Raw genomic sequence first — 24,216 nt, 5'->3', positions numbered from 1 at the left:
ATGAGGTTTTCTTTTTATAGGAAAATTCCATTCATTTGGACTATTCATATTGCTACAATTAAATAAAAAGATATATGTAAAAGAATAAAAAAAAGTTAAAAAATAAAAATGATTATGGCTTGGTGGTAGAATTTGGGATGAAAATGTCTTTTTCTAAATCTTTTAAAAAATGTATTGCTTTTAAAGAGGGGGAAGGGGAGAGGGAGGCAGAGAGAGAGAGAGAGAGAGAGAGAGAGAGAGAGAGAGAGAGAGAGAAACATCAATTTGTTGTTCCACTTATTTATGCATTCATTGCTTGTTTGTTGCATGTGCCCTGACTATGGATTGAACCTGCAACTTTGGCATATCGGGACAATGCTCTTAGCAATGGAGCTACCCAGTCAGGACTGGGATAAAATTGTCTTAAAGGTATCCTAATAGAAATCTGAAGACAGCCAAACAGAAATATCCATGAGAATGTTATTAAATGTTTGCAATTACTTTTCTTTACAAGTTTCACATTCTAACAGAAATAAAAGTTGGAAAGAGAAAAAATATTTATTTCTAGCACACAAAGAGAGAAAAATGTAGTAACAGCATGTTGGGTATGTCTTTCAGAAGTCTTAAGCCCCAAACTTTATAAAATTTAAAAGATCAAGGTAAGAATAAAGAGTAATAGTTAACAAGGCTGTAATGTACCATTCAACCACTAGTGTCTCTTCTGTAAGGCTAGGAGTGGAAGAAATAATCTTTTAGAATCTGGAAACTCTGAGTTGTAAATCCCTCCCTGAAATGGCTGTTCAGTATTTCACATGAGGCAACTGCAACGTCATTTATACTTCAAGTGAATGACAATCATTTTTAATCAATGTTCTGAATTTAATGAGCGCTGCCCGCCTCCCCCCGCCCCCGGCCCCGGGCAGTGCCCAAGGAGCTCCCATCAGAAACCCAATCCCCTAGATAACGTTACCACCAAAAATAAAGTTCATGCTTAGGAACTGAAACTACAATTAGAGGTATTTACTGATCTATAGTGTTTTCGGCCACCATAATCAGATACTTGAACAAAGAGAAACGAGAGTGGCTATGCCGCCATGGTAAAGAACAGGGATTTTTATTCTTGGCTAACCTTTTTATCAACTTCAAGGTCAGTAGTGGGTTTCCTGGAGCAGGCACAGTCTCCCTCCTCTTCAGAATCTGCGTCAGAACACTCAGAGCTTCTAGCGTCTTCCGAATCAGAACAATTCTTTTCATTAGCCTGATTTTCTAGGAGTGCAGGCACCTTGAAAATATTAAAGAACCATGTTATTCTAAAGCAATCAGTTATCTATTGTTACTAAATGTGTTAATGCCAGAATTCAGATTTTGGCCTTCCAGATACACTTTGAAAAGCTAAAGTCTGTACTAAAACATCAAAATAACAGAATCAGTATTGGGGGGAAGCCTAGACGTAGCCATTCCAGGAAGGCTCAAGACCATACCCAAAGGAAGCTGGGAGTTTACTGGATGACCCAGAGCAACAAAACTGTTCTCCAGAAAAGGAGGACTATGTTGGGATTTGGAAGTACAGCCACGTGCTGCATAACGATGGGGGCAGGTTCTGAGAAACGCAGTTAGGTGGTTTTGTCATTGTGCAAACACTGTAGAGCCTACTGCTGTACCTGCACGTGCTGTACTTTTTTACAACTGTTAGCACAGGTCCGTTTACACCAGCATCACCACAAATACGTGAGTAATGTGTTGTACTATGATGCTGTTACATCACTAGGTGATAGGAATTTTCCAGCTCCATTATACTCTTATGGGAGGGACCACAATCATATATGCGGCCTGCTGTTGAGTGAAACACTGCAATGTGGTCACAACTGTGAAATACAGACAGAAGTAAAAACTCCTTATTTGGATAACTTTATAGCTGTTTTCCTATGAATCAACTTTCAAGCAACAATTATTTTTAATTTGATCAAGAGGAAAGATGATATTTAAGCAAAAGAAATTTTCATTTTCCCTGAAGCTTAGCAGTTTTTAAAGCAGCAGGAAGCACTTTTTTCAAAAGAGATTTTCTTTTTATAAGGAAAAACCCAAACTTTTAAAAGGCAATTCTTCCCAAAGAAGACAAAGTAAATTTCCAAAGAGCAAACTGAGATCCTTCATGTTTAAGCCTTTACTTAAAAACATTAAAAGAAATAAGAACTTTATAATTGCTTAAACTAGAATTAATCCCTGCCATTCTAAAATGTAAAATAAAATAAGATTGTTTTAAGAAAAGTAACACTACAGGAATCCAGCACTTTAAGACTGTTAAACTCTGAAAATTAAACTCTGGCATTTCTGAAAATGTCACAGACTTTGAAAGTATATATTCTAAGAACTGTATCACTGTTAATTTAATTCTAATAATGCTTTACATTAAATTGTATACCCTTTAAAAGAGTTTTCACATAAATAAATAGCAACACACTCTTTATACCTTTTGAACGCCTGACAGATCTTTCTTCAATCCTGTGACAGTTTGGTATAGAATCTTGTAACCACAAAGAAAAAACAAAAATTAACATAAAGCTAGACAACAAAATAACACACTCCAATATTAAGAAAGAAAACTGTGGGCTAAATGATATTTTGAGGGATTATTAAAAAGGTACCTAAAACATCTCAGAGTAACACAGGTAATAGTATATATCACGGGTGTTATTCTTGTCCGCCAGGCATACAGATAACAGCAGATTCCAGCCCACAGGCCAAATCCCACCAACAGACTGATGGTTTCTACTGATGAACATTTTCAATAAATTTGGTGATGAAAAAATCTAACTTTTTTTTTTGAATCGCAATGAAATCAAAAGTATTTTCCTCCCCAAAATAACTCCATTCTTCTCTCATTTAGTAGACCTGTATCATAAAAAGCTGTAATCAATTATTATTGAAGTGTTTTTGATTTCATCAATAAAAATTTGTGGAAAATTTTTCTCTTTTTATAATGACCTACAAAATCTAAGCCTCAATTTTGCTTCTTGGCCTGCAAAACTTAAAATATTTACTATCTGGCCCTCGAACAGAAAAAGTTTTCCAGACCCCTAAACATATATATTAATGGATCCAGTATAATATCCATTTATATCCTAGACTTTTATACAACTTTTCCTTTTCTGCAATTACAATCTTAGACTCATTCAAATGTCAAATTTATGCATTTCCTTCATAAATACCAATGAATCTTTTCTACATCCAACGTGCATAAAGGACATGTTAAAGCAAAGGTAATTAATTAGCCACCTCCCTAGCTTAGAGGCCAACATTCAAGACTACAGGTCTAGGACAGCAGATACATATAAACCCAGCTACTCACATTGTCTTGTTGGGCATTCATGGCCATGTCCTCTTCTTTCAATTTCATCATTATTTCCATATCCCTCTCATAATTTTTTACTTCATTCAAGGTTCTAGGAATATATGCTCGCTTAAACACCTAACAGAGGAAAAGTATAATTGAAACTGTTAGTCATATATTTCTTACTTTCACTCAGTCACCTCACCTCTATCAAGTCATTAAAAAAAAAAAAAATCTACCATCATCTCCAACACTAATTCTCAGCCAGGCTGTCTGCACAGGCCGGTGTTGCATGTGCTGTGTGCTGTGCCAAAAGTAATTTGTTACCAATGATAAAAGACTAACTATGATTTAAGGTTACCCTTAGCCTGGCACTTCACTCTCCCTGTTTGCATTACAAATTTTTTTTCTGAGTGGCAGGGAAAGGAACGTAATTGCCTGGCTGTGCCTTCTAACACAGGAACATCACCCACTCTTCTACCGTGAAAAAAAGCTCAGAACTGCTGATAAATAGAGTACCTTATATTTATCCAGCACACTAATAGCTATGAGAATTAAAAAGTAAGATAAAGTAAAATAAAAGCCTACTATAGACTACCTTCACAAAAAAATACACTGGCGAGTTTCCGTAGTGTAGTGGTTATCACATTCGCCTCACAAAAAATACACTGACTCCCCAAATTAAAATAGTATTTCTTTTTACCAAACATAAATATTTAAAATCTACAATGCTACTGCAATCAACATTTAAATCATTTAAAAATCCACATTTGAAAATTGAAACAGATTTTTCCTTCTTGAGTCATATACTCAAGTAGATTCTTTAAAATGTTTTCCATCTAGGACAATGGGCTAAGGGGTTGCTGAGTGGAATAATGTAATGGTAAGTAACATATTACATCTCAAGGAAATATCACCATTTAAAAAAAATGCTTATTTATTAAAGGTAAGTTCATGCCTTACCAATATTTTAAAAAAATATTTATTAGAGGGGAAGGGAGTGAGAGAAACATTGATGTGAGAGAAAAATATCGACTGGTTGCCTCACACATATGTCCCAACCAAGGACCAAACCTGCAACCTAGGCATGTGCTCTGACCAGGAAGCGAACCGGTGACCTTTTGTTTTGTGGGACGACACCCAAACAACTGACCCACACCAGTCAGGGGCCTTCCCAATATTTTTAAAAAGACCTCAAAGCACAAGTGCTTCCTAAGGCTGTGAACAGATGATAGCTCTTACCTCTTCATCTACATGATCTTGGCTGGACCTTTCTTCCTTGGTCCTTTGGGATGCTATTTCCATGGCCTCGGGGGGAAAAATAAATTACTTTCCTTCACATTCAACCCACAGAAGATACATCCATTTCCCAACTTTAGCATAAATCTGTTCTAATCTTTCTTGGTATCACCTCTTCACAAGATAAAGGACTTGGTGTACTCTAAAGGCCAGGTTAACTCTCCATGTTAGACCTCACCAGAAAGATTGCCACCAACCCAAAAGTAACAGAATACATCATACTCGGCTAGCTTCAGGGAGTCCCTAATTCCTTCCTCAAAAGAATTCTTTTATTAATTTTTACATAACTAGCAAAAATATTTACCAAAGGAAAACCAAGACCTAAAGAATGAAAGAACCATTCCTTAACTCTTGAGCAGTCAGTGAAGGGAATGAAAGGGAAAGTGGATTGTCCTCTAATTGGAGTATGTGGCTTTTATGCTGCTGCAGCATAACTCACCAAAAGAAGCAATCTGAACAATGACTGACACTAAAAATGTGACAAAGATTCTGCAGGATTCTTTTGGCTTACAAACTGTAAAAGTGAAGCTTTGTTCTCTACTCTATTTAGAATATATGGAAAGAAAGAAAGAATAATGAACTAGGTAGCTTTTTGTTTTAAGGTCAGACACTAGAATTAGTGTTAAAGAGTTAAGGAGTAAAAATCATTTGATATTTATTCATTCAATTAACATGTAATTACGTATCATTGCCAGGTACTAATTAGGCACAGGGAATACAAGAATAAAACTCCTATCTTTTAAGAGTTAGTAGTCTAGTAAAAAGTGACAAAATTGAAAAAAAAAATACTTTATATATGAAGTGATACAGGGTGACTACTTCTATTATGGCTACATATTGCAGTTGGCCCTCCATATCTGTATAACTGTATTTGTGTCTGTATATTTGTATCTGTGGGTTCTGCGACTCCAGATTCAACTAATTTTGGATTGAAAATATCCAAAAAGAGTGTTTAGAGTGTTGCTGACATGTACATTGTATTTAGGCCTATAATGGTTGCATCTGTACTGAACATGCACAGACTTTTTCTTGTCATTATTTCCTAAGTAATACAGTATAACAACTGTTGACACAGCATTTACATTATATTAGGAATTATAAGAATCTAGACATGATTTAGAGTATACAGGTGGCTATGTGTAGGTTATATGCAAATTCTACACCACTTTATATAAGGGACTTGAGCATCCTTGGATTTTGGCAACTGCTAGAAGGGTCCTGGAACCAATCCCCCTTGGATACTGAGGGATGACTTGTTCAGCCTTTGAAAAGTTATTTCCACCTGATTTCTCAAGAAAACTTTCTGAACTGAGCTTTAAAGTTCATTTGACAAAGCAAGATGGGCAAAGGTAGAAATGGGAAGGCATTCCAAGGGAAAAAAAAATATGAAAAGATATGAATAAAACCTGGAAACCTATGTAGGGGCATATATGCCACAAATGTATTCTACAATTAAGAAGTAACAAGAAAAATAGAAAACCTGGACATCAAAATTAAAACTTTGTGCATCAAAGGGTGCAATCAACAGAGTAAAAAGGCAGACTATTGGAATGGGAGAAAATATGTGTAAATCATATGGTATTGATATTCAGAATATATAAAGAATTCCTTTTAACTAAAAAAAAAAAAATCTGATTAAAAAATGGAGACTTAAATAGACATGTCTCCAAAAGAGATATACAAATGACCAAGAAGCATATGAAAAGATGTTGAACATCATTTGAGAAATGCACATCAAAACTACCTGACACCACCTCATACCCATCAGGGCAGCTACTCAAAAAAAGCCAAAACCCCACAAAAATAAAACGTAATCGAAACCCCTGCACATTGTTGATGGAAATGTAAAATGGTGCAGTCACTTAGAAAAACAGCATGGGTGTTCTTCAAAAAATTAAAAGTAGAATTCCATATGATCTAGTCAGTCAGTCCACTTTTTTTTTTTTTAAATCCTCGCATGAGGATACATTTACCAATTTTTTTTTTTTTTGAGAGAGAAAGAAACATTAATGTGAAAGAGAAACATGAACTGGCTGCCTTCTGTATGTGCCCCACCTGGGGACTAAACCCACAAATTAGGCGTGTGCCCTGACCGGAGATCAAATCTGCAACCTTTCTGTGCATAAGACGATGCTCAAATCAACCAAGCCACATTGGCCAGGGCCAATAATTTCATTTTGGGGCGTACATCAAAAGAACTGGAAGCACTGTCTTGAAGAGATATTTGTGTATCCATGTTCACAGCAGCATTATTCAACAACAGCCAAAGGGTGGGAGCAACCAAGGTGCTCATAGATAGCTAAACAAATGTGGTATGTATATACAATGGAATTATTGCTCAGTCTTCAAAAGGGAATTGTGACACATCCTACACCATGAATGAACTTTCAGGATATTATGCCAAGTGAAATAAGTCAGCTGAAAAAAACTAATGGTGTATGATTCCACTTATATGAGTAGTCAGCATCACAAACAGAAAGTAGAATGGGCTGGGAGAAGGGAGAAATGGGAAGTTAGTGTTTAATGAGTACAGAGTTTGTTTCACAAGACAAAAAAGTTTTGTGGATGAATCATGGCGAAAGTTGCACAATAATGTGAATGTACTTAATTCCACTGAACTGTACACTTAAAAATAGTTAAAATGGTATATTTTATACATTGTATATTTTACCTTTTTAAAAACTGTGATTTAGGAAGGCCTCTGAGAAACAAGGGAAAGAAACAAACAGCCAAATGCCAACAACAAGTGTTTTATTAAATTCTTGTAATTTTGACAGTCTATGGAATCCTGCCTAATGATTAAAGACAAGAAACCTGGCTCTACCATTGGCTTTTTACTATACTTTTGATTCTCCATCTATGAAATCAAAGGAAAAGATCTCAGGAATCTGTCAAATGAACAAAAATTATGCTGAGCAATTTGGGTTCTCATAAGTGCCACCTAAATGCAACTTCCTACTGCTATTTTCTGTTCTGTTTTGTTTGTTTTGTTTTGTTTTTTTTCCCTTCTTTGCCCCATCTCACCTTTGAGAGATAAGCGTCCATGTTCTCCTGTGTAATTGATGGGTCTGTGACAAATTCAAAAAGCTCCCGCACAGTCATCACTGCAACATTGTGCTTCAAAAAGAAGTCTGTCCGAAGGAAAATGTTAATGATAGCTTTAGAGGGGAAAAGGTTATTATTCCAACAACTTTACAGAGAAACAAAGAAATGAAAACATACCATCTGCCAGCTAATGGTATAAGTATCACTGCATCAAACAATTTAGTGCCAACATTTTGTATCACCAGCTTAACAGAGTATAAAGAACTAATACACGTAAATAAGCTGTAAAAAATTACAATTTTCACTCACCATTGACATTGGCACAATCTTTTCTTAGGAACTCCAAAGCATGTGGGTGGTCATGTTCCACAGACTGAGAAACGTCAATGATGTACACACCGCCACCACTGTACCTGGGGGCCAGACAGGCAGGGACTGTGAGAAACATCAGTGAGGTGCACATTCCCCTATGGTAACGTGAGGGCTCAATTCAATGTCTGAGGTCACCAAAGGCAGGCAACACATCCTATACTGTGACCACGTGGCAACTTCTGAATTTAGTATGATATCTTAGATTGGGATTTTGTTTATTTTTTAAAGGACATGAAACGACTGATGGGAGGTTCCTATGGGACAAAACATACTCACAGCATGTTAAATTCACTGAGATCTGCGTGGACAAGTCTGGCATCTTGATACATGATTCTCATGTATTGGATGACCTGTAGGTACAACTCCCGAGCCTTGGATTCTGATAACTGGATATTTTTCAAGAGTGGTGCTGGTCTTTAATAAGAATAAAATGAATAGTGAAGATAAACTGACCGAGACAAGTTTTCTTGCTTTACACTACAGACACTTCTCTCCCACAATTCATCACTGAATGATCTGATTCACTACAGATGTACCATTCCAAAAAGCTGTCAACAAACAGGTGCTTTCCCAGCTTACTGTACAAAATATTCCTCAAAAAACAGTGATCTTTGTTATTCTGAAGCATTTTGAATCTTAAATAGGTAGAATACATTTTTTAAAAGATTTTATTTTTACATTCTAGACAGGGGGGAAGAGAGGGAGAGAAACATCAATGTGAGATACATCAATCGCCTCTCGCATGCACCCCCACAGGAATCCAGGCCGCAACCCAGGCATGCCCTCTGACTGGGAATCGAACTTGCGACCTTTTGCTTTGCAGGATGACTCCCAACCAACTAAGCCACATCCATTGTCAGGGCAGTAGAATAAATTAGTAACTCTACATACTAATACAGTGGGGAAGTCATAAAAAATATTCTAAGATGAAACAAGCTATTTAAACAGAAAATACTCATATATTGGGTAATTCAAAGCACTTAAAAATATAATTCTAAGCATGTAATTATTAGGCCTTCTACATACTCACATGTCATCTTTACCAATGAAACCCATTACAAGAACATGACTTCTTAGCAGAATTGGTTCTGGGCATGGGATTCCTGCTGTATTTAGCCTGTGATATTAAAACAGATAAAAGAACAAATGAAAAGGCGAAACAGCATCTAAAACAAATTACAACAGCTACAGTACACAAGATTAATACTGCTGTTAAAAAATGACACCAGGGCCTCTCAACTGTATTACTGTATTTCAAAAACTATTAAGATGCCAGTGATTTTAACTCACACCATCATGTACCACCAAGAACAACACTGGCAATTCAACCACATCCCAAAGCCTTGAACACCCAATCCAATTCCAGAGATGTTGAACTGTGCGAAAAATATGAGCCTTAAGAGTTGATGAAATACAGCAGATATGTCTGCAATGATCTTTTGAGTTCATCAGCCTGAACAATGATTAGTAAAAACAATGATTAGTTGGGCTCATACCTAATTGCTAACTAAACACATGCAAATTTCAGAAGGGCTCTCAAAACAAGCATTAGTACCTGCTTAATACTAAAATAGCCAGTGTGTCACCTAGGTACGGCACATAAGAAGGTGTCAGTTCAAAGAATATAGAAATGTGTCCAAAACTGGACTGAAAGAAGAAGAGGAAACTGATAAAAAGTTTTGAACCTAACAGAACTCTAATACCCATTTAAAAATGATGCACCATTTTTTCCACATGAGTAAGTCACTTCCCTGGCTTAAAATCCTGTAACAGCTAGCTCCTTATTATCCTCAGTATAAATTCTAAACGTTTTTACACGGCTTCTAAGGCTCTTTAAATGATCCAGCCTTGCTGTGTAAATGTGAATAATGGGTTCTTAAAACAGGTAAGATAAGGCGGCTCCTCCTTGTCCAGAAATGTGTTTTGGCTTACCTCAGCAGATCTAACAGAACTGAACAGCCCCACTGTGTCCCTGTCTTTGGACAGAACCACCCTGGCATCTGCTGGTAGGAAAGAGCTGAAGCCAAAAGCACAGGGCACTGCAGAGACACACCCCAGACATTCACCTGATCAAGTTCCTCATTTCTTTTTCTGCCCAAGTTTTCACCATTTTTCTGGGGTTTCCTTTACAATAGCCATGACGGAACCTTGAACAAGAAAAATATTTATTTGAATTATTCCGTCCTAGTTTTTATTTTTTAGGATACAGAAATTAAGCCAATTGGAAAAATCTAAACTTACCTGAATTCTCCGCTTACATACTTATCCCGATCTTTGAACACCAAAATGGAAGTTTTATAAATTTTAATTGCTCTGCTCTCTCCATTTGTTGTGTTAGCATGGTATACATTAGCCTATTTTAAGTCAAAACCAAAGAAAATTAAGTTTGTGCTAAATAAGTACAGACAGTATTTTACTTTTTCAATCTATTTGATTCTACCCTCAAGTTAAAAGTCAAGTGAACTGAAATGACAGGATAAGGAACACCAACATCTTTTAAATATGTGAATTAAAAGATACAGTAAATATAGCTCCAAATTACTTATGTAGTAAATTCCAACTTAAATACATGTGAAACGTGGTTTCAAACATTCCTATATTTCAGGCAAGTGAAAAATATTTGAAGACATTCTTGTCCTGGCTGGTGCGGCTCAGTGGATTAAGTGCCAGCCTGCAAACCAGAGGGTGGCCGGGTCAATTTCTAGTCAGGAAACATGGCTGGGTTGCCAGTAGGGGGCACAAAGAGGCAACTACACACTGATGTTTCTCTCCCTCTCATTCTCCCTCTCTTCCCCTCTCTCTAAAAATAAATAAATGAAATCTTAAAAAAAAAAAAAAAAGACATTCTTACATCTCATGATTCATAAATTGAATTTTACTGGGAACTGCTTCCCATAGAATGAGTTACTAATTTAAAAACACCACGTTAATCTTTCTGCATATCCATACATAAAAAAATGAAAGTGACATTAGCTGACTCACAGAAACTAGACCATAAACCCCACCCCTATTATTAACTATCTGATTAGGACTCAGCCTACAGTAACCTGACCATTAGGCTTACTGCGGAGCACAACTAGTTGGACTCAACAATATGGTAAAGTGATGGCAGTGAAAAGGCACCATTTTGTGCACAACTTCCTACCTGGCCATAAATATTAATAAAGCCATTTTTAGAAACACTAATTAAACTATCCTGACTTGTATATAATTTTTCCTTTTAAAGGCACATTTATTTCAAAGTACCTTAGTTTCATTGTTTCTGAAATAAGAAAAATAACATCAAAACACAGGCATCCAAAGAAAAGCTCACTTCTTTTCCTGTGCTAATACAGCCATTTATCTCTGATATGATTCCTCTTGTCAACATCTTGAATAATATCATTCGTGTTCTGGGATCCAACACCTAAAAAGACATGCAAAAATAGAAAGTTCAGAAACCTAGTACCAAATATTTCTCATTGAAGAATTTGACACTTAATAAACTGAAGAGCTTAACTGTACCACAAAATCCTGGTTAGCTAAAAGAGAATTGCTATTACCATGTTTTTATTTAATCTAATTTTTAGTAAAGAGAATGGGAGGTGAAGGCCAAAGGAACCAGAAAGATAATAAACCAACAAGTTCATTTAATCATGGAAATTAAAAGGCTACCAAGTCCAAAAGAGACAGTAGCTGACTCTAGACTAGCATTCACTAACAGAAATATAATGTAAACTACATAAGCAATTTTACATTTGTCTAGTCACCACATTAAAAGATGTAAAAGATAACAGGTAAAATTAGTTTTAATATATTGTATTTATTCCAATACATCTAAAACACTATATTTTCAACACGTAATCGATATAAAAAAAAAGTTATTAGTGAGAGATTTAACATTCTGTTTTTTACTATCCTCAAGATATGGTGTGTATTTACGTTTATAGCACATCTCAGTTCAGATCAGCCACATTTCGAGTGCTCAGTGGCTACTCTATTTGAATCAGGGGTCAGCGTCCTACAGCTCATGAGTCATATCCAGGCTGCAGTTTGTTTTTCTACAGCCTGCAAGCTAAGAATGGTTTTTTACATTTTAAAATAGTTGTTAAAAAAAAAATTGTGCCTTGACCACTGTGGCTCAGGTTGGTTGGGCATCATCCTACAAAATGAAAGGTCGCAGTTTAACTCCCAGTCAGGGCACATGCCTGCGCTGCAGGTTCGATTCCAGTCAGGACACATATGAGAGGCAACCGACAGATGTTTCCCTCTCCCATCAATGTTTCTCTCCTTCTCTTTCTCCTTCCTTTCCCCTCTCTCTAAAAAATAAATAACAAAATCTTCAATAAAAAAAGAATTTTAAAAAATTGTGAGCCACAATGCTTAAAGTATTTATTCTTTAGCTCTTTAAAAGAGTTTTGCAGCCCCTTGCTATAGATGAGTAAATAAGGGAAAGGGTCTTCCCTTCAAAGTCAGAGCAATCAACTCTGAATAAAAAAGATCTAAAGTTCTCTTTAACAAACAGAAGGCAATGAGTTAAAGTCTGTTCCTGTCCATGTCTGAAAATGAAGCAGCCACATATATACATGCAATTTCAAGGGATACCTGTGTTAGCTCTTTATGGCTCAGGCAGCCCCTCTAGTTCCATAAAATGAGCCAGTGTCAAATGGCTAAATGACCATAATAGAGTAATTATACTCTAGAACAGCAACTTCTCAACCAGTGTGCCACTAGAATTTTTAAAACATGCAATACCTGACTACATAATCGGTGACACTGACCTCTTTTCCATTAGATTGTCAATTTAAAAAATGACAACAGCCAACACAGTAATAGCCGCCTGGTATGAATGAATCAAAATTATACCTGTTTTTTGTCAGATCAGCAAAAAACACAATACAGGGATAGGGAAAAGTATGTTTACAGTTGCACTGTGACTTTTTTTTTTTTAAGACTTTATTTAATTTTAGAAAGAGGGGATAGGAGGTAGAAAGAGAGAGACAGAGAGAGAGAGAGAGAGAGAGAGAGAGAGAGAGAAATATCACTCAGTTGCGTGTCCTAGCCCCAATCGAACTGAACCCACAACCCAAGTATGTGCCCTGACCAGGAATCCAACCGATGATCTTTCGCTTTGTGAGATGATGCCCAGCTAACTGAGCCACGTAAGTCAGGGTGCATTGGGACATTCTTTTGAGTTAATAAACCTATTGTAATAATCATAACCTGAATGTCCTGAATGTCTTTTTTCATATGAATAACTGTAAATGTACTGTTGCCAACCCCCGCATATGTTCTGGTGTGCTGCAGACTTTCAGTGGTTAGTTTATGTGTGCCATGAGATGAAAATGACTGCTCCAGAGTCTATTCTTCAATGAGGTGGCTGTGGTCATACCTGAAACCTAAGGCTTATACAAACAAAATAACCTTAAAAAACTGCAGGACTAAAACCCAAACTACAAACAGTGGCAACTGGAAGAAAAGTACATGAACAGGCAATAACTAATATTTCTTCTCTACTGCACAGGTAAATAGCAGGGGTGTAAGCTGGTTGAGCATAGGAATCTAGATAGAGACCTGGGCTTCTGCAAAACTAGTAGGTAGCCAAGTTGGGGGAACAGAAAGGAGGAATACAGGAAAACAGCTTAAAAACAAAATAGGGAAAGAGAAGTATGAGAGTAAACTTACAAATACATGTTTTATAAAGACAGCTTAAGACTCAAAATATATACTGTTATTCAAAATTAATTTCAAAAGAGAAAAATAAAGTGTTTTCTGCCTGAGTTATTTTAAAGTCTTCGAAAATTAAAGCTTTCTCATCTCTCTGAGCTGGACCACCCTTTGTTTTCAATCACACACAAAAAAATCACAGAAAATAAGCAAATTAGAGGACAACAAGGACACATATCCCAGATCTGTTCCTGTCTGACTGAATGTGAAATTCTTTAATTACACAAACGGTTCTAGAGCACAGGCTGCGTGTTACTACTTTGGGGATTGAGGTAAATAGTAGAAGGGGTGCTTATATCTTAAACTAAGGATCTGCAGGTCAAAGAGGCCACTATTCCAAAATGTGTTTCTGCATATGTGTGTGGGTGGAAAGTGGGTGGTAGGTTGCAGGAGCAATGTTCTGATGCTTTTTATCACTTTGTTCACATCAAGAATCTGGGTCAATGTTAACATCCAATCTCAACCCGCTACATGTGGGAAAACTAAAGGCCAACTTCCCCCTCATTCTCGAACAGAAGGAACCAAACAAGCATACACTGGTAATTTTTAAACCAAGCATGGGATTTCTAACTGAAAATTTTATGGCAGAGAGAGAGAGAGAGAGAGAGAGAGAAAGAGAGAGAGAGTGTCTTTCTCTCTCTCTTTCACACACACTACCACACATCTACTTTGTGGAAAATACCTGACCTATCTTCTGAAAATTCCTGCAGACCTTGTTTAAAACAAAAGATATCTAGTCTTACAGTCAAGCCTGGTCTCCCTTAGAAGATGAATACATTGCATCATAGCTTCATAAGGCCACAGTGAGGCATGACTCCAATTTGTCTACTAACAGTTCTATTATAAATAAAGCAAAATGTACATTTCTTAACTCACAACTATAAGGACTAATTTTATACAGGAGTAATTTTAGGTAACATTAGCATTAAGCAAGAAGGATAAAAGTAAACTACAATTCAAAGAGAAAAGAAATGTTACTTTAAAATAAGAACTTGTAACATTTAAACTGTACCTGTTCTACAGTTGCTCTGTCTGCCTTATCTTTGATGCGATACCTAACCAAAAACAAAAAAGTATAGGTGACATTCAAAATTCAGTCAGAGAAGAGAAAATAAAGTTTCTACATATACAGCATTCCATGAAATTCCTCAGTAAATAGTTTCTTTAAAAACAGATTTCATGATCTCGTAGTTTCATCTCTCAGTGAAACTTCTTTCATTTCCCCTCAATTAGAATTCAGTTCCCCAGGGCAAAAGGAGCATATCCACAATAAAAAAAATTCCATTCATTAGATTAACAGCTGAAGGAGAAAGCCACAAACAGTAGATTACTGGAAGTCTCAACAGACTGCCTAAGGTCAGACAGGGACGATATCTGACATCATCAGAGGCAGATTCAGAAAGTAAAAACAGTGATCTCCTACCATAGAAGTTCACACCACAAAGTCAGGAAATCAAGACAGATCAACTTAAGAATCAGAAGCAAAAGAGAAGAGTCTCACAAATAATGGGAAGACAAAGAAATACCCCCCACTCAAAGGGAAAGGGAGAATTCCCACAGAGAGAACTAAACTATCAAGGTACAGAGTTTCAAACAACGGTTCTAGTCAGCTCAGAGGGAATTACCAAAAACTACAGGGAAACTATGAGGAACTTACTGCAAACTATGTCACCATGAAAAAGAACACAGAAACTATCAACAAGAGACAAGAGGAAATGAAGAATACAACCTCAGAATTGCAGAACACAGTAGAAGGAATCAAAAGCAGGCTAGATGAGGCTGAGGACTGAACCAGTGAGCTGGAGGACAAGGTAGAAAAAAGCTCCCAGAAAAAGCAAGAAAATGAAAAAAGACTCAAAAAGAATGAAGAGGCATTGAGGGAAATGCAGGACAACCTAAAACATAATAATATCCGTGCAATACTGATACCAGAAGGAGAAGAGGATGAGGAAGGGATAGAGAACCTGTTTGAAAAATCATGATGGAAAACTTCCCTCACTGGAGGAGAGAAAAAGTCACACAAGTCCAGGAAGCACAGAGGGTCCCATTCAAGAGGAACCCAATGACACCCACTCCAAGATACATCATCATAAAAATGGCAAATATCAAAGACAGAGAATCCTACAGCAAGCAAGGGAGAAAGAGGTAGTAACATATAAGGGAGCCCCAATACGGCTAGCATCTGACTTCTCAACAGAAACACTGTAAGCCAGAAGGGAATGGCAAGAAATATTCGAAGTCATGAAAAGCAAAGGCCTGCAGCCAAGACTGCTCTACCCAGCAAGGCTCTCATTTAAAATGGAAGGCAAAATAAGGAGTTTCCCAGACAAAAGAAGGCTGAAAGAATACACCCCCACCAAACCAGCACTGCAAAATATGCTAAAGGGACTGCTTTAAGATGAAGAAAAAGTTTCTATGAATATCCAGTTTCTTTCAGAGTTGCCAATACTTGATATTACCAATATTTTTAATACTCATTAATCTGATTGTGACAATGATGTTATTTTAATTGTTCCTTTACTATTTGTTGAAACTAAACCTGTTTTAGTATATTTCTTGCCTATTTCTATTATTTAAAAAAAAAAAGCTTTAAATGACTTTTTGGTATTCTTTATCCATTTATTGATTAAAGGTTTGTAGAACTTTTTCCCCTAAAAAAAAAAAAAAAAAAAAAACCAAAAAAACCTATTACTCATGATTTAGATGTGTTGCAAATACTTTTCTATTCCTTGTCCTTTAATTTTTTTATATGTATATTACTATATAGTTAAATGTTTAATATAGTCATATTGTTAATGTTTACTTTATAGCTTCTGGGTTTGAATATTTTACTTCAGGTCATGAAAATTATTAGTTCTATTTTCTTCTAAAACTCCTTAGATGCTAGATATTGATTTTTAACTCACCTGAATATTTCTCGTATAATGTGTGAAATAGGGTTCTACATTTGTTTTATTTCACGTAATAATGGACCATGCACCTTATTTGTTGAATAAGCCTTATTTTACCCATTGACTTGAAATATCAACTTAATCATACATTACATTGTCAGACAGATACATACGTTTGTCTCTAGATTGCTCATTATATTTCACTGATCTACTTGACTACTTCTGTCCTGGTGTCATGTTGGTTTAATTGCTGAGACTTTATAATGGTTTTACATTTTTAAAATATTTTATAATTAACTTTGACATTGAAAAAAATAAATAAAATCAATCTGCATTTAAGAAAGAAAGAAAGAGAGAGATGGAACTCCTACCTTTTGCAAAAACATGGATGGAAGTGGAGAATATTAAGCTAAGTGAAATAAGCCAGTTGATGAAAGACAAATACTGTATGATCTCACCTATAAGTGGAATCTATTCAACAAAATAAACTAATGAACAAAATAAACCACAGGCATGGAGACATGGAGCAAACCCAAAGTGACCAGAGGGATGGGGAAAGAGGACAACGGTGGAAAGAAGAAGGTACTAGACAAAGAACACGTATGAATGACCCATGGACATGGACAACAAAGTGGGAACTGACTCTGGGAGCAGGGGGTGGGGGGTGGGATGAGTGGAGGGGGATAAATGGGTAAAAATTGAGACAACTGTAATAGAATAAACATGATTTATAAATTTAAAAAATAAAATAAAGGAACAGATTTCTATTCATATTTTATAAGCATTAAATAAAAAGAATAGGTGAGGTAAAGTGAGCTATGCTATAAAAAAGAAAAGACTAAGTCTATACTGTCCTTCAAAACTTTAATGATTCTATTACTACAGCATTAAAGTCAATTCACGAGGCATTCTCATTAGAGCCCTTTTCTTCAGACATAAATCAAGACATCATTTGAAGACAGTTACCGAGTTCTGTGCTAAAACACAAACTCTGATTAGCTTCAGCTCACACACTAAATGACTCAATTAGCACACTAACCTAAACTAACAAAGATTCAAACACAAAGATCTAGACACATCAATGAAATAACAAATGACCAGGGTGTTTTTCAAAACGTTATTCTCTCTTGAACATATAAAAAAACTGGTTTTTAGTCAGAGGAAAACTGGTTTTTAAGTTCAGTCCTAACACTACTAACTGTATGACCTTAGTGTCACTTTCTATATATTGTTAATGTCTTAGAGTTAACAGCACATAGAAATTAGCCAGATCTTAAAACAACTGGTTTTGAGAACAGAAGTGTAAATGCAATGTTTTCAATTATATCAGTATTCAGTTTTAAATCTTCTCTTAATTAAAAAAAAAAATGGAGGGAAATAACTTCTAATAAATCCTAAAAAGGGTGCAATTTTATGTTAATATTTTAATCTTTTAGAACTTTAACATTTATATAGAAATTTACAAACATTATCTTAAGAGCACATTTATAAATTTCACAATATTACAGGTTTACCATATATTTCTAAAGACTCGTTTAATATTTTCAACCTACAAAGGCATAAGATACTCTCATTTAAGTATACAAAAAAACCCAACCCCCCAAAAAAAATCTTTTGCAAAAGAATTAAGATCAATACACCACTTAACTTGTCTAGAATTAGTCCCTATCAATCATGTTTTTATAGTTAAAATATTACTTACATATCTGCTTCCTTTTGTCTTGACTTTTCGGCGACTTTATTTATGACAGAATCAGTAACATTTAGCTTATCTAAAAAGAGAAAAAAATGTAAACAACATGTAGGTTAGAAAGACTTTAATAGTCTTTGTGAATCAAATACTTCTCCCCTCTTCTCTATTTCCTAAATATTTTATTACATACAGAAAATATTTAATAATGAAAAACATTTTTAATGTTTTTAAAGGTAAGCAGTACTAAGTCATGTTCCCATAATAACAAGTGTCACTTTCGTCACTATAGCTGTAATTTGTGAGCCACAGAAATCTAGATACAGAAAACCCTCAAAACAACTGTATCTGCATCTGCTGAATTTCAGACATTTAATATTTGGTACAACTAATATAGACAATGTAACTGCGTGGATTCTAAGTTTAATTCTAAGAACTTTTCATTTCAAATTATAGGTCCATGACAGGCAATGACAGGTTATGAGATGCTGTGCTATGTTAATAGCAAGTCAATGTCTACAAGAAAAAGATGACCATGCATTTTACAAGAAGTGGTAGCTCAAAACATTCTGATTTCTTACATTCAACAGCAGCTCACTAAATGGTTAATGCCTACATAATATGTCTCCGGTAAAGAAAATGTAATTATATTCAGTGTCTTAATATTTTCAGCATTCTAACATTACATAATCCGACTATAAAACCTAATATAAAACAGATAATTTGTTACCTCATATTTGTACAACAGGCAAGAAAATAGAAATAAAAAAGCATAAGCTAAAGTCTTTCTCATGAAGCAATGTTTTTATATTACTAAGCTTTTATTTTTTCTAAGCATTATTCAGTAACACTAAATATACACTTTTCTTGATCCAATAAAATTTTATAATACTTCATGTGCTTTTGAAGAATCTTCTCATGGCCTAATGAGGAAATGTATTTTACAAACTCACCTAGATTGATTTTATTCTCGTATTTCCGTAAAACCTTGTCTGCTGGAGTAGACATTTTGGCCAAATTATAGTTCGAAGGCTGTCGATTTGCCTAGAAGAAATGAGTTCCAGAATTTAAGGCACTAGTTATACATACAAACCTAAGATTCATCATCACATGTTTTTTCCCCTTGGTTCATTGTTAACTATTAAAGCATCAATACTTAGAGGTACCCTAAGGAAAGGTAAGAATCAATCAAATTTACTCAATTTTTTAAAAAGGCATTTGAAATACAAAGTGAAAGTTACTGGCTAAAACAAAGAGTCTGCATAATCTGGGTGGTTTTTTAAAAAATATCTTTACAACGGAGTCCTCATTATTATAAATAAATAAAAATGTAATGAATTTTTCTAATTTGGTTTGTAAATCTAAAATTTGAATATGTTCATGCCAAAAATAACGACCCAGAACCAATAATAAACTGGTTCTAAGTACTTCATTTTGGGCCTAGTATCGCAAAAAAAGAAAACATTAAGAATGAGGGTTAGCACTTAGACTGGTGCTATATACAAACTTCAATAATGGCAAAAAGAGAAGAAAGAGGAGGTAACATCCAGAACACATAAATAAGAGAAGAGAGTATAGATAAAAAGGACCTATAAGAATTACTGATTCAATCTTGCTACTGAAGCCTAGAATTTGAAGGCTGCGTTGTTTCTTGTTTGCATAACTTTTAAGATAAATTTTAAATTAAAATAATAAAAGTTCACAGTAGAAAACTCAGGTAAAATTCTGATCACCTATAATCCCAGTGCCCCAACCAAGATAATTGTTAACATTTAAGCACATACTTTCCCCCCTAGTTTTATTAAAAGAAATCACACTCTTTTGAAGTTGCTAAACATCTCACCCATGAATCAATGAAAGAGTTGCCATAATAAGACTACAAGTGTGAAATTTCTTTGATTTTAAAAATTCATGCATTCTAGTCCACAATATAGCCGTTTTAATTTTCAAAGAAATATTTTTTATTTTCTCCCTTCCTCCTTTTCAGGAACATTTATGCTCCAGTAAGATGTACTACGTTAAACCCATGGTTCTGCAAACTCCTGACACTTGGTACTTCCAGTATGAGAAGGAAGCTCTACATGGCTTGGTATCTTGTAACTTTAAGTTGTGTTTTGAACATGGCAGAAGGTGGTAAATCACGAACATAGCTCCATGTCATGAATACAGTTTTCTATTGTAACATTTTATTGGCTGCATAATGTGCCATTATGTGAACCAGCCCCACAGCAAATTTAATCAAAGTTGTTTTCTTTTTTCCCCCCTTTTCTTTTATTTAATCCTCACCCAAGGATGTTTTTATTGATTTTAGAGAGAAAGGAAGGAAGGGCGTGGGGGAAGAGAGACAGACACTGACGTGAGAGACAAACATAAATCATTTGCCTCCTGCACACACCCCAAATGGGGATCAAACTCACAACCTAGGTATGTGCCCTGACTCGGATTTGAACCTACCTTTTTTGGAGTACAGGACAATGCTCAAACCAAATGAGCTACGTAGCCAGGGCAAGGTTGTTTTCAAGGTTCCTCTACTAGAAACAATACTGGGGGATCATTTTGTAACTAAATCTTGGTACACTCCTAGAAGAATTGCTGAGTGGTTATAAGCTTTTATAAATACCAGTTTATCCTCCAAATAATTGTACTTATTTACTAGACCATCAATTATATATTTTGTGTCTTTGTCAGTCTCAATAGATTTTAAAAAAGGGATCTCTACATATTTAATCTGCATTTCTTTAATTACTAGTGAAACTGAATCTTTTCTACATGTTACTTAACCAATAGTAGAAAGCTGACTATTCGTGTCCTTTCTTGCGCAGATTTTTAAGCTCATTCTCTTATGACAATTTAAATAACTTTTTAAATTTATAGTTTATGGAAGGGATCCATTTCTGTGACATTATCAGACACATGGAAAGGGTGAAGAATAAAAATCAGTAAAGGCTGTGGCTATAAAGCAACATAACCTAAAGAAAATCTTTCGGTTAATTCCAGAATCACTAGAAGTCCTTTTTTAAAAAAAGACATGCCCTGACCAGCATGGCTCAGTTGGTTAAGCGTTGTTCCTCAAAGCAAGGCCACCAGTTCGATTCCTGGTCAGAGCAGATGCCTGAATTACAGCCTGGTCCCTGGTCAGGGCGTATGAGAGAGGCAACTGATTGATGTTTCTCTCACACATCCATGTGTCTCTCCTTCTCTTTCTCATTCCCTTCCCTCTCTCTAAAAATAAATAAAATAAAATATTTTAAAAGAAGACACAGAGACATCCAAGATGGCAGGGATTACGAGGCTGTTATACTCACCTCCTACCAGGACAAAAACTGGAATTACAACTAAAATATAGAGCAAGCAACCTAAACAACCAGCAGAAGACCAGCTGAAGAGCAGTCTTATAATCAAAGATTCACAGAAGCAGCCACAGCAAGACTGATAGAAAGGGCAGAAATGCAAAAAAGAGCCAGCTCTACTCCCACAGGTGGCTGCTGAGATTCTAGAGGGATATCTCAGTTGCAAAAGGGTTTCTCCCTGAGAAACATGGGGTCTCACACCCAAGCCAGGCTCCCTAGCCCAGAGCACCAGAGCCAGAAAGAGGCAGCCACGTCAAATCTGGCTGTGAAAATCAGCAAGGATTCTGTTGCCACAGAAAGGCAGAGGTCTGCTAAAGATACAGGTGGCTTCTTAAAGGGCCAGTGCACAAAATCTTGTTTGCAGCACTAACCCTGGTTCCTATGAACGAAGGGCAGAGTGGACTAGAGTCGTGTGAAGAGAAACTGGGGTTTACAGTTTTGGGGACAGAGATGAACAGACAGCCACCAGGATCCCTGTACTAAGTCTGTCTCCCACACTGCAGAGAACATTTTTCTTGCATTTCCATTCATACGGTATCAGCCTGGGGGAATGCAATAGCCTCACATTCTGGCTTCCTTCTCACCACACCCAACAGAGGTTGTGCCCTGCTGAGGAGTCAGTTGCCAGGGCCAGGGTGTAGAGGTCTGGGCAAACTCAGGGTGTATCAGCAACCGAGTTGTGTGGCTTTGAGATGGAGGCCATTCCCCCTGACTTTTCTTTCATGAAGAAAAGTCTGGGTTCTTTTCTTAGTGGTTCCTCCCCTTCATGAAAGACCCCCTAGCCACATTCTCCTGAATCCCAGCAGCCCTACCCTCTGAGATCAGGCTCCTGGCAGAACGTGGGTCAGACTGAATTGTGCGGCTCTAGGACAAGAGCCACTTTTCGCTCACAATGACCAACCAACGCAGAGCGCTCCTTTCACATGTACAAATCTTGGTCTATTTGGGCCTGATAAACTCTGCTGGCCTTACCCTGATGACTCCCTGATACCCTGCCCCACCACAAAGGTACGGCAGCACCCAGTGGATGGCAGCTAGACTTGGTATACCCAGGGCCATATCCTGAGTGGCCTCAGACCCAGTACTGGCAGTGAGTTTGAACTTGTATCAACACTGTGAAAACTGCTCTCCCCTACTTGATGATTCACTGAGAACCTACCTCATGCCAGAGGCTCTTTCAGTGACTGAGCCTAACAAGCAACTGGCAGGCAGTGACAGGAAGTAAATCTCAGGGTACTTTGGGACTTTTGCTGAACTGTCCCTGGGCCCAGTGCTGGTAAAAGCCAGCCTTGGTGCACAGCGTGTTCCTTCCCATGCACACCCAGGCCCAGCAGAGAAAGCCACAAACTATGGATCACCTTCTAACTCCAAGTAGGTTGCACAGGGTCAAGCACAGCCAGCCTTACATTGGTCTGCACCAGAGCCCCTCCCAAGAGGCCCCAGAACCAACACACATAGTGGCCTGCTTCAGACAACATCAGAGTAGGATCCAATTAGCTGCACAAGCAGCATATCCAAAGGGAAATCTCGGTAGGCACCAGACCCTGCTGAGGCAAATGCTGCTTTGTGCACAGCAGCTCATATACTATGGTTGGAGTTGATCCTCACAGCCAGCCAGCCTGAGGGTTGACCCCACACATGCATGGGCCAATAGCAATCAAGACTCAGTTACAAGAGGAGGACCCATAAAACACAAACAAACAAGAGACATTCCAGGAGGATCCAGCTCAGGTGTTCAAGAAGACTATCACTGGATCCCACAGAAAACCTACTACATAAGGCCACAATACAAGACTGGGAGTCACAGCAGATCTACCAAATACATAGGAAAAAACACAAAGAAGCAGTGAAACAAACAAGTGATAACAAACAAGCTCCAAATGAAAGAACAGGAAAAATCTCCAGAAAAGGGGCTACAAGAAATGGACCCAAGCAATTTATCAGATATAGAACTCAAAGTTATGGTTATACAGATGTTCAAGGAATTTAGTGAGAACTACAAAGTCATGAAGAAGGACACAGAAACCATAAAAAGTAATCAGTCAGTCAGAAATACAATATCCGAAATGAAGAATGCACTAGAAGGAAATCAGCAATAGGTTAGATGAACCAGAGGATCAAATCAGTGATGTGGAAGGGCACAGAAAACACCCAATCAGAGCAGCAAGAAAAAAAAATTTTTTTTAAATGAGTATAGTTTAAGTGACCTTTGAGACAATGTGAAGTGTAACAACATCTACATCATAAAGGTATCAGAAGAAGAAGAGAAAGAGAAAAGGATTCTATTTAAAGAAATATTGAATGAAAATTCCCCTAATCTGGTGAAGGAAAGACACACAAGTACAGGAAGCGCAGAATGAAAACAAGAAGAACCCAGACAGACCCACACCAAGACACCTCATAAAGTGGAAAAGATTAAAGATAAAGAGAGAATCTTAAAAGCAACAAGAGAAAAGTAATTACCTACCTACAGGGAAGCTTCCATAACTGTCAGCTGATTTCTCAAAAAAAAGAAAGGATCTACAACAAAGATTACTTTACCCAGTAAGACTG

At 36.6% G+C, this 24,216-nt stretch overlaps 1 protein-coding gene across 1 annotated transcript in view; it reads right to left on the bottom strand.

Annotated features, from left to right (window-relative positions):
- RIOK1 (RIO kinase 1) overlaps positions 1 to 24,216 on the bottom strand; it is a 33,830-nt gene that overhangs the window by 1,858 nt on the left and 7,756 nt on the right. The window contains exons 3-16 of the mRNA XM_054591929.1: positions 19,267 to 19,357; positions 18,326 to 18,395; positions 14,745 to 14,787; positions 11,340 to 11,432; positions 10,268 to 10,380; positions 10,093 to 10,173; positions 9,057 to 9,143; positions 8,303 to 8,440; positions 7,964 to 8,067; positions 7,634 to 7,740; positions 4,553 to 4,618; positions 3,329 to 3,448; positions 2,450 to 2,503; positions 1,109 to 1,261 (exon numbers count right to left, since the gene is read on the bottom strand). Coding sequence (XP_054447904.1) covers positions 1,109 to 1,261; positions 2,450 to 2,503; positions 3,329 to 3,448; positions 4,553 to 4,618; positions 7,634 to 7,740; positions 7,964 to 8,067; positions 8,303 to 8,440; positions 9,057 to 9,143; positions 10,093 to 10,173; positions 10,268 to 10,380; positions 11,340 to 11,432; positions 14,745 to 14,787; positions 18,326 to 18,395; positions 19,267 to 19,357 — 1,320 coding nt within the window. The remainder of the gene's footprint in view (positions 1 to 1,108; positions 1,262 to 2,449; positions 2,504 to 3,328; positions 3,449 to 4,552; positions 4,619 to 7,633; positions 7,741 to 7,963; positions 8,068 to 8,302; positions 8,441 to 9,056; positions 9,144 to 10,092; positions 10,174 to 10,267; positions 10,381 to 11,339; positions 11,433 to 14,744; positions 14,788 to 18,325; positions 18,396 to 19,266; positions 19,358 to 24,216) is intronic.

The sequence above is a fragment of the Pteronotus mesoamericanus genome, unplaced genomic scaffold (assembly GCF_021234165.1).
Source record: "Pteronotus mesoamericanus isolate MK-2021 breed Mesoamerican mustached bat unplaced genomic scaffold, CSHL_Meso_final scaffold_31, whole genome shotgun sequence".
NCBI classification, from domain to species: Eukaryota; Metazoa; Chordata; class Mammalia; order Chiroptera; family Mormoopidae; genus Pteronotus; species Pteronotus mesoamericanus.
Note: the sequence above shows the minus strand (reverse complement) of the source record. Positions and strands in the feature narration are given on the sequence as shown.